General features: G+C 45.4%; 2 protein-coding genes across 2 annotated transcripts in view; both read right to left on the reverse strand.

Annotated features, from left to right (window-relative positions):
- T265_02418 (hypothetical protein) overlaps window positions 1-7,746 on the reverse strand; it is a gene marked incomplete at both ends in the record, with an annotated part of 37,478 nt that extends 29,732 nt beyond the window's left edge. Inside the window, 5 exons of the mRNA XM_009166651.1 lie at window positions 583-677; window positions 1,083-1,229; window positions 4,243-4,377; window positions 7,322-7,491; window positions 7,560-7,746. Of these exons, the coding sequence (XP_009164915.1) occupies window positions 583-677; window positions 1,083-1,229; window positions 4,243-4,377; window positions 7,322-7,491; window positions 7,560-7,746 (734 nt within the window). The remainder of the gene's footprint in view (window positions 1-582; window positions 678-1,082; window positions 1,230-4,242; window positions 4,378-7,321; window positions 7,492-7,559) is intronic.
- Window positions 1-10,061, reverse strand: part of T265_13004 (hypothetical protein) — a gene marked incomplete at both ends in the record, with an annotated part of 17,538 nt that extends 7,477 nt beyond the window's left edge. The window contains 7 exons of the mRNA XM_009166678.1: window positions 53-190; window positions 1,083-1,229; window positions 4,243-4,377; window positions 7,322-7,491; window positions 7,560-7,738; window positions 7,787-7,896; window positions 9,936-10,061. Coding sequence (XP_009164942.1) covers window positions 53-190; window positions 1,083-1,229; window positions 4,243-4,377; window positions 7,322-7,491; window positions 7,560-7,738; window positions 7,787-7,896; window positions 9,936-10,061 — 1,005 coding nt within the window. The remainder of the gene's footprint in view (window positions 1-52; window positions 191-1,082; window positions 1,230-4,242; window positions 4,378-7,321; window positions 7,492-7,559; window positions 7,739-7,786; window positions 7,897-9,935) is intronic.
- Between the last annotated feature and the right edge of the window lie 532 nt (window positions 10,062-10,593).

The raw sequence follows: 10,593 nt of genomic DNA on the forward strand, positions 1-10,593 counted from the left end.
CAGCTGTAGCACCCTTTCGGTGCCTAGCTGCCATGCCACATGAAGGAGGCACGAGGGCTGGGATACTGCCAGGTCGCCCAAGCCTAGACAGGGGAAGTCGAGTGGCAGAGGTCGGGTTCGAACCACGGACCTTCCGGTCAGTAAATTCGCGCTCTAACCACTTGAGCCATTTCGACCCCGAAAACAACCGCTATATTTCAACAAAGTTAACGAATGTGACTTAGCACACATAAAGTGCTTTTGCACGTGTCGGTATCGGCCAATTTAACATGAAGCGGCAGGCTACAATTGAGCAACCTATCAGTATCCCAGCCCTCATGCTTCATTCGGAAGACAAGGCAAGTAGATACCGGAAGGATGTTACAGCTGAACGATTTTGATTATCTTGACTTTAGTAGAGGGTAGTAGACAGTGAGACACTGGCAAGGACGCTGTTGATTCGTGAAAACCACAACACGCAAGCAGTTTGACATAGGGGACGGACATACTCATTATGCATCGGAATGAAGTGAACCCAGGAAAGGATGAGAAAAGCACAGGCAAGTTTTCAATAGAACGAAAGTCGAGAAAGAAGAGACTTACTGGGCGGTGAATACATCAGCAAACTTTTTGTAGCTGTCTGTTTGTTTGCATAGTTTCAGCAACGTGGCTCGAGCGTCTCCAGCTTCGTACACTTCCTTAAAATGGGAAGGTGATGGAAGGCAGTGAGATATGGAAGGGGTTTGCGGTGTTGTGGGTGCGAAAAAAAGTTGGTGCCGCAAAAGTTGCGACATTTTCAAAAGTTGAATGTCATGGGATTTCGTATCCAAGTGGGACCTTGGACACAATCTGTTATATTTCTATTTCGTTTACGATCAACACCTTTCCTAATCTGTAAAGACTGATGGCTAGCTGAGGCAAAAATCGCAGCAAACAATTCTTTCAAATCAAACATCCTTATGACCTTTAGTTCAAATTGATTACGTATGCAAGCCTTTGTTTTACTGACAGGACACTTCGTCACAGGGATTTCGATTTCTCGAAAGCCACTTAAACAACCAGAAGAAGCCGCAAAAACATCCAGAAGAAGGGGTCCAACTTACCCAATAAGACTGATTCAAAATCATGTTGTCGATCCGAAAGTGCCGCGTCAGTCGTTTCAGGAAGGCGTCAGACTTTTTTCCACCTTTTGAGAGAATAACTGATGGACGCACGGCCAAAGCAACCTCTTTTTCGGTCGGTTCACCTTTCTGTCAAGGAGAGGATGCCAAGTATTTATGAGAGACAGTGAGTAAAAAGGATGCAGTAAACTATACCAAGAAGTGGTTTACTGTCATCCAGCCTGCTGAGCCTCTAGCTTTACCAACAATAGCATCGAGGATGCTTGCTCTTCGCTGCATTTGTACGCTTGGGTTTCATATGTGATGCCTTGGAAAACTTAAAGGTACCTTTCATCGATGTCGTCGTCATAAATACCAATCAAATAGGCAACCGAGTTGTCTGTCTCAACCCGGGGAGTGAAATGGTTCACCTAGTTAGTTTAGTAAAGGGATGGTTTGAGTTACCTTCAGTCCAGGCGCTCGAAGGGTTGTATAACTGCATTTCCGAGTATCAAGGCTCATCATCGAGGCTAACATCAGTGTTCAACACTGAGGCTTCACTACCGTAAACCAGAATCTATTTAAAAGCCCTATGGTGAAGAGAAGAGTAAAAGTGGACGGGCAACGGACTTAGCGATGGCATACCACGATCATTCTGAGGTCCCCACACCGCCAGACACTCATTCGGACAGTCTGGATAGGGAATGACAACGCCACTAACATCGATTAGCAACCATATCTTGTAGCGTCTCGAACCATGAAGTGTGAAGACCACGCGGTCTCCAACTTGGAAAACGAGTCGCACCAGTAGCACCCAGACTTTTCGTAATCTCTTTCATACCCGTCTACCAGGTCAAAAACTGACCACCTCTCTGCTAGAGCCACTCTGAATTGGGCACAGAAAACAGCATTCTATTCAGCAAACGACGACTCGGCATGCGCAATATGCGGCTAATCACCGCACATTCTGATTCTAAACACCTTTTTTGATGGAAGTCTCCATTGCACAACTAAACACTCCCTTTCTGATTGTCTCGTTGTGAATTCGCCAGTACAAGCATTCACGAACCACAGTTCTAAAAAAATATCCAAAACATGGAAAAGTCTGAGTTCGGCTGCTCGAAGGGGTCACGTTTCACAGACGTACAACAACAACAACAGCCCGTGCTGCAACCTGACACTCAAGTCCTTTGAGATTCAGGGGCATGCCCCTTTGCCGGCGTAGGTGTCTGAAATTAACCGACGCGCCCAAGTCATAGATTTGTCCATTGGCTTTATCTGTCACACCACAATCGGAACCAACACAACATCGAAGATATGTAAAAAGTCTCAAAATCTCGAGTGCCGCTCCTTGGATTGTACAAGGCGTGTTGAGTTACTGCATGTCCAGAGGCATGACCTTAAACCTTGTGGATGAAGAGAGCCTCCCAGAGAACAGGATGACTTTGATCAGTTCATCCAAAAACATCCAAAACAATGTCGCCTGCATATTCCAGATCGATAAGGTTTGTGTTAGCAGCTATTTGAAAGCGAGTTTTGAAAGAATCAAGGTTGTTGGGGCATCAACAGATACAGCGAATGAGTAACGAGCGTCAGCGTGCTGGCAGGATGTTCTCACAGAAGCTGCCAGATGAACCGCGCAGAGATAGTAGTTAACGAGTATTCTAGAAAGCGGACCTCATTTTCCTGGATGACCTGAATCCATGTATGACTAGCTGCGACGGCCTCTGGATCATTAATGGTGTGCAACAACGAGCGACAAGAGAATGACAAGATGGTTGAGTCAGCCGTCGCACTGGAGTATTCGATGTGTTTCAGATAAACAGGTCCAATGTACGGATTGAAGAAGCCAGTTGTTCAGTTTTTCTTAATAAAATGCTGGAATCAGCCGTGAAAACTAGATGTAAATGTGATCGAATGTTGGCAAGATGTTGAAGTCGACGACAAGGCAAAACGGACACACCTATCATTCTTTACCTATGGGTCTACAAAAGAATTACGATCATTGCGATGAGGTGGAGGGAAAGAACGATTCCGAGACAGAAGGGAGACATCAGAAGTAGTCTGTTTTCGCCCACTCACTTTGGTGTATATTGCAAGTAAGGCGGATATCACGCCGCGAGTTCATTTGGGATTGTGTTGCTGGCTGTTGTACGTAAGCTGGAATACCAACAGTGTGCTCCTCCCTAAGCAGAAAGCAATTGGGCTAATAAGCCTGACGGTAAGCTAAAGGTGATCGATGTGAGAATACCAAGGTTCAACTTTTATGGGATAAGTGACCACACATGATTCAACTTGGTGGACCAGAAGACTGTTAATCAAACCTCTTCTAGTGAGCAGTGGGTACGGAAAACATTGAATTTAACATAGGCACCACCCAGTACAACTCAAGCCATCGAATCGGCCTCGGTGTGATGAGAAGAACAGAAAGTAGTTTGAGATTTTACGTGTCCTTTTAAGATAGAATCGTGTCAATCTTTGTTGTTTTCGTGTACCACCGAAGCAGAGGAGTACACATATTAACGCTACCTTGCCGGTTCCGTTATGGATAGGTGTGTAACAGTATGTCAACTGCACGACGGATAGACCTCGCTGTTTAAGTTTGGGAAGTAACGTATAACTCAAAAGGCAAAGGCACGAGAACGAAAATACAGACGCTTTGTCGACCGAGGGGAGTGCGGATTTCCCGACTGTATCTACCAGCAGAAAACTAACATAAAATCAAGCGCCAGTTGAACGACGTATAGCAAAACAAAAATGGCTGGGATGAAAACTCTGTGAAGTAAAGCCCGCACCGGAAATCGTAAAACAAATCACAATAAGAACTTCAATCACGATTTGAAAACGTGTGGAAACCATCACAGATGCCGTATCGACGAATCTGGTTCACCCAGAGCGATCAATTAACTGGGTGTATGTTATATCGCGCTCGGTAGCCATTTCTTGACGACCATAGTGCATACCCATTCCTGACGATAATTCGTGCAGCTATTTGCAGGTTGGCTGTTTCAGAACCCAATTTACGGAAAACATTTTAAAGAACATCTGTTGCAAATGATGTGAACAGCTCCAGCCTAACAATAAAAAACATAATAAAGGTCTCAGATTCAACTAGAAAGGCACTATACGGGAATGTGAACAAGTTACTTCGATTGGCACTTACAACATCTTTGGCGGCTTGTGGCTCAAACCAACCGGTAGCGGAAGACAATGGAGTCTGTGTTGTTAGACTTCGATTCGCACCCTTCGGTGGACTAGCAACCGGACTGATTTGCTCTTGGAATGGTATTGGAGTGGCCTGTTTGCGGAGAGAAATAGAAAATTAAGATGTAAAATCAAGTTTCGTTTGTTGTATCCTGGACGACAGCAAAGTATGGTCGTCAAATTGAATGCATCCTACAAATTGATGTGAGGGGAACCTAGTCCCAGAAAAAAGATATTCTGAGGTGCAACATTCAGCTGACGATGAAGTCGATAGGGAGTCACAGTGCATGACAGATACCTAGTTAGCAGAGTTCGATAAAAACGAAGCAGGAAGATAAACACAGTCACGAACATGATCATTCTCAAATGATTGAACTTCTGTAAAGTAACATAAGCACAAATACCCCCTAGATCGAAAGCAGTCTTTTCTGGGGGTCGTCTCTCCCTAGGGACACGAGTGAACATTAAAGGCCTTTCCATTACAAACAGCGTAGAGGGATTTAAGACAAATCGTTTTGTTTTGGAAGGACAACGGAGTATTATCGAGTAAACATAGTGTGGGAAGACTGATTAGACTGTTCAGGGCCCACATACTTTAACTGCGAACTGGAAATATTCCGATATGTGAGAACTATCCCTGCATTTCAGCGGAGCGCAAGTCACTGTGATCTCGAAGCACATCTACGCCAGACAGAAATCTGTAGGTGGCGTATACTATGGAAGGATTAAAAGAATATGAAAGAATCAGCGATCAGACCAACACGTACCGAAGGAGCATACTTTCGCGGTATGAAATCCTTCGGCGAAAGTAAACTTGAAAAGCCACTACTATCCGACGAAAAATGCACCAGTGTGGCCATAACAAGTTTTACCGACTTCCGCGAAGGGGTCTTTTCATACGACCGCGTGAAGGGTGGGAACGAACCAGAGGCGGTCAAACAATGACTTGGCAGCGAAGTTTAAAAAGACATTACCAGCAAACTCAGCTGTGCTGGTGATTGCCGCTTCCCTGGATGGGGGCTCCGAGACGGGCCATACAAACGGTTAGAAACATGGCCCGGTCGCGACCTCAATAGCGCCCGTGCATCCAAGCTATTGCCTTCAATGCATAGATCCCTTCCGAAGTCCCTCAATTAACAGTCTACTGACAGTGTTTACGCTCCAATTCATCAGCTCCCGCCTCCATGCGCAGCTACCTACCCACCTCCTCAAATCAGCGGTGGATGTGGCAGCTACAACCACTGTACGACAAGCACGCGGTTCTTACAGCTGACAGGTCTTGAAGTCATTGAATCACAACATGATTACCATCGTTGAGAGCGTCAACAGTGTGAGATAACACTAATGATAAACTACGTACAACTGACCCGATTCGCCCAACTAAATCGACACGATAGAGAGGACAACAATGGGAAATGGAAAGGGGCCTGAGGTGTTCAAATCTCCAAATCATCGTTCGATCTAAAAAGGGACCGAAAACACGAAAGCCATCCATTTGCTTGCCAACCATACCTTGCGACGCCTCCACAAAAAACACAGACGGGACTCCATATCGGGATGTGGACTGCATCTAAAACATTCATGATTTTTGTAACAACCAATTTAAACAGGGAATCTGCACTCAAAGGCTAAACAAGTGGAATATACTTAAGTACCTTGGGAGGGAGGCATCTGCAATAGGCAGTTATTTAGCACACTAAATATTCCAATAGGTATGATCTGAAACAATAAAAAACATACACCTGCGTGATTCACGGGGTTGATCGTCTGACTGGTTGAAGTTCAAGCAAGTTTGTATCAATATGTGATGGGGACGAAACCAATAATTACGCTTAGATATGCAGAAGTCTCCATACTCTCGCTGAGTAGCCAGAGTAACCCAGTTGTTCTCATAACTGAAACATAGACCGTATTAAGATCAACTTCATTCTTCAATGCCACGGCTAAGGTTGATCGTTCGCGCAAACCTCACCTCCGCAAGGTAAACCGGATAATCCGACAGCATTGATAAAACAGAATGTCTATAGTTAGTTCCTAAGCGAATAGTAGCTCATTAAGGGAGATGCTATTGGGGATCTCTGTTTTACGATCGGAACAGTTTTGTTTATAAGCAACGTCATTTTCCACACTGAGCAACAAGCATTCTGTGGTCAGTTTGCATTCAGTAGGAAACAAAAAAGTTAATTGGATGTCATCTACTCAGTAGAGGAAGCGACGACCCGACGAATGATTTGAGATAACTGCGAGATTATGAGTGCATGGTCCCATATATCAGATCTGGATCCAAAGGCTGAATAGTAGGTACACGCCAGGAGTGTTGCTGCTACAGATGAATCCTATTTGCTTTAGATGATAACGGCGCACACAATCGATTGGGCGAAATAGCTGAACAGCTGGTAATTGTTCACCTCTGATTGAACATGAAGGGTTCATTCGGTACCTGTTGTTACCAACTACGGCGATTGCTGCAAGCGGTCCACAGAATATGGGGGCCCAGAAAGACTATCGATATGCCTTGGGCCAGGAATGAGTCGATCTCCTAAGCCTGGCTGATAACGTGTTCGGAAAGAAGTGTTTTTATAAATAAAAAATTATCTTCTGCGGCTATTGTTTAGGAAAGTCATCTGCCTCGTCTAATAAAACCATCAGTTTTCTGAGAAATCGCTTACGTTCATTCATATTCTTCATACCTACACCTATCTTAGGAAGCACGATCTGTTTATATTGAGTTTGTGAAGAGGAATGGGAGGGCGAAATCCCCTGCGGAGAACTTTCATCAGTCCATTAGGACTACAGATGATGCAACAGATTCCGCAGGTCACTTCATGTATTCTCTCATCCACAAAAATTTGAGACGACGTTAGATTTCTGTAACCATGTTACTCGGACTAGATGGTCCTGTGATATCAAACAAATTAATGAGTTCCTGAACTCAAGAAAACATACAGAAATACCAAATTCAGGATCGTTTTTTGACAGGAAGAACTTTGGCATATAGAAAAGATAGTGTGCCTCGCAAATAGCCCAACGGACCGTACCGGAAGGTTTTCCAGTGAAGCGATACGGACGACACGCCTTCGACGGATAGCCGTAGGGCTGTTACCAAATTGACAGTCTGGTCCAGGAGTGCTACAAAAAATGTTTGTCTTTGCACGAACATCCTCTGACCGGTGAGCTGACTCCACGTCAAGATGACTGCTGGAGTTACCTATTAGGGGGGGGGGGGGAAAATGCTCGACCAGAGGAGGTGAAAATGCTCGACCAGATGAGGCATACCTATAGAGAGCTGCTTGAATCTGAGTGCCATGGAATGCGGGTGACTATTTTCCTTGTTACTTCCTGCATCCACAACCAGTTCGTGTCGCTCGTACGAGGAAAAATCCGGTAGCCTCGAAACCATCGCAGAAATATGCTCCTTCTGATGACTGACTTGCAAAGAGTGTTGCCTACGAACTCTGTACATGAAGTCATGTAAGATATGGATCGAAATTACAAACTCTCACCTTGCTCTGGTGGCATAAGATCCAAATGACTGAGTATCGTTGGGATAATCGAATTTGGGAGGCTGATTTTGGTCCAAACTGGCAAACAGATCGCTCACGCTGGTTTGGTACTGAAGGGAACATGAAACAGCCCACTGAAGAAACTTACTGCAGACCTGCGAGCCATTCTAACGAAACTGAAAAGAGAAAACGGGCAGTGAAAGCTTCTTTTACCATGAAGATAGAATGTCTTTAAACCGGAGTTCAGATGTTGGGGGCGTGGAGTTCGTCTAATAACCAGTGTGGGTAGTCATGACTGATGGCTACAATTAATCCTTCATTTGCTTTTCCAAGTGTGAAATTCATGCCCTTCAGGTAGCATCCGACAGTCGAGATGGCTAAGCGGTTAGAGCGCAAATTTACTGACCGGAAAGTCCGTGGTTCGAACCCGACCTCTGCCTCTCGACTTCCCCTGTCTAGGCTTGAGTAACCTGGCGGTATCCCAGCCCTCATGCTTCCCTCTGGTAGCATGGCAGTAAGACATCGAAAGGCTGCTACAACTGAACGATTTTAGCACTCAAATTTGGCGTTATCAGTGATGAGCCAGGTTACAGTGACTATGACTACATTTGTTAATTCACTGATACGTGCCACGTCATCCATGCTGCATGCATGGATGCACAACACACAACTCCTGGTTATGTAATAATGAACAATAATAATCGTTCGGCCGTAACACCCTTCCGGTGCCCAGCTGTCATGCCATCCGAAGGAAGCACGAGGGTTGGGATACTGCCAGGTTGCCCAAATCCAGACAGGAGAACTGCGGAGGTCGGGTTCGAACCATCGACCTTCCGGTCAATTAACTGAGCTACCTCGACTATATGTATTCCAGCCTAATATAGGAAAACCCCAGGCTGTAAACGACAACAATATTTTTCTTGGATCTACATGATCTTCACTTCCAGTCACTTTGTGGCTGTCAGCGCCAACATGGTTATCTAAACTTCCGGTGACCCTGTCTGAAGGAATGAGTTCTGATGTATGTACTCCTTTAAATCACCTAAACCAAGACCGGGCGGCTCAGTCTTGGTCGGTTATCCACATCAGTAGGCCTCTTCTCTTAGTCCTGCTTTTGAGTTTAACGACATAGAAGTAGCATTGCCAGTCTGCGCCGTTCCATTTCCTGTTAATCCCGTGTATTGGACGATCAAGTCTGTTGGACCTTTTGCTCTCCTTACACTTCGCAAGATGAGCGTGAAATAGCTCAACCAGTGAAGAACGAAGTTGCTGGCCGTGAGGTTTGGTCTAACCTAACCCTGGCTTTTCAAATAATCCTGTCTAGGCTTGGGCAACCTGGAAGAAACTCAATCCCTTGGCTCCTTCGAGTTGACTGCAGCTACATGTCGAAAAGTAGAAGCATTTAATAGATGCAATTAATTTGTTATTTAAAATGGTTTGCTTTTTTGAAGAATCTGAACCAAGGAGGACAATATCGTCTGCATACTCAATGCCTGTGAGCAAACATCCCGGGAGCATTTCGACCCCCGGTTTTGTGACAAGCAGATAAATTTCAATCAGCAAATCAATAACAAGTTTTAAGTGGAAAAGCGACAGAGGACAGCTGTGCATTGTCCTACGGGAAGTCAGGAAGTCAGTCGAAAGCTTGTCCTACAGTCGTATTTGTTTACATGAGTCTGCATACAGTGCCATCGAAAGGGATATAAATTTTGCCGGGATGCCTTGGATCGTTAGAAAGTACCTAATTTTCTGGCGGTCAAAAGCCAACAGCAGCTTTCAGATCCAGAAAAACTAACAACAGAGGAAGCTTGAATGGGTGGCGCTGTTCAAGAACTGGTTCTAATGTAAAAATATGGTCGAGGCATCCTGGGCTTGGCAGAAACTCGGCCTGCTTTCCCCGAGGGCGCAAAATAATGCCACAGCACCTTAGATGGGACGGCTACCAGACTGGTGACACGGTGGTTTCTGCATGAAGCTCTTGCACTCGTTCAGCTGTAGCACCCTTTCGGTGCCTAGCCGCCATGCCACCGAAAGAAACTTAAAGACTGGAATACTGCCAGGTTACCCAAGCTTAGACACAGGAAGTCGGGAGACAGAGGCTGGGTTCGAACCACGGACCTTCCAGTCAGTAGAAGCGTGCTTTAACCACCTGAGCCATCTCGCCCCCACTCAACACGTCCTCTTTGAAGAGTGGAATGATGGTGATGAGGCCTAATTTAACTGGCCTTCTGCTTTCGCCTAAAATATTCTGCACTATGGCCGTCAGACTGTTCATAAGGACTTCAACCTCTTTGCTGAGTGCGGGTGCCTTGCCGTGTTGAAGGAGTGATAGCTCATGCTAGATTTCTGTTCTTGACGATGGGTCGGTATTGATGTTCCATTTCGGCCCTCTGGGTTTTTCCAGCACTTGTGTTCAAGGAAACAAGTTGAGCTTTGTAGTGTTTAGTCCATCGCTCAAGAGAACAATTGGAGGAATGAGCTGCCGTTCCGTGTCTTTAAAGGTTCGTTTCCCCGACATGTCTTCCATTGGTGGTTTGATTAAATCGGCTGAAACAGGGTGCGTCTGTTTCAGCGGAAGTTTCTTCCATCTCATGGGCCTTCGCAATTCACCAGCGTCTTTTGTCAGTCTTCAAGGCTATTGATTACCAGGTGTTTGAAGAAGCTATGTGCGCCATCACATGTTGTTGACATGGCTCTTCTGGCAGCAATAATATATGCTGATTCGTGATGCTGCTGATATCCAGTGTTGTCAAATCGGTGGCTTGGAAAGTAGTTCTGGAAACTGAGAGCTTGGCGTCTCTAACTTG

The sequence above is a fragment of the Opisthorchis viverrini genome (genome assembly GCF_000715545.1).
Source record: "Opisthorchis viverrini unplaced genomic scaffold opera_v5_29, whole genome shotgun sequence".
NCBI lineage: Eukaryota > Metazoa > Platyhelminthes > Trematoda > Opisthorchiida > Opisthorchiidae > Opisthorchis > Opisthorchis viverrini.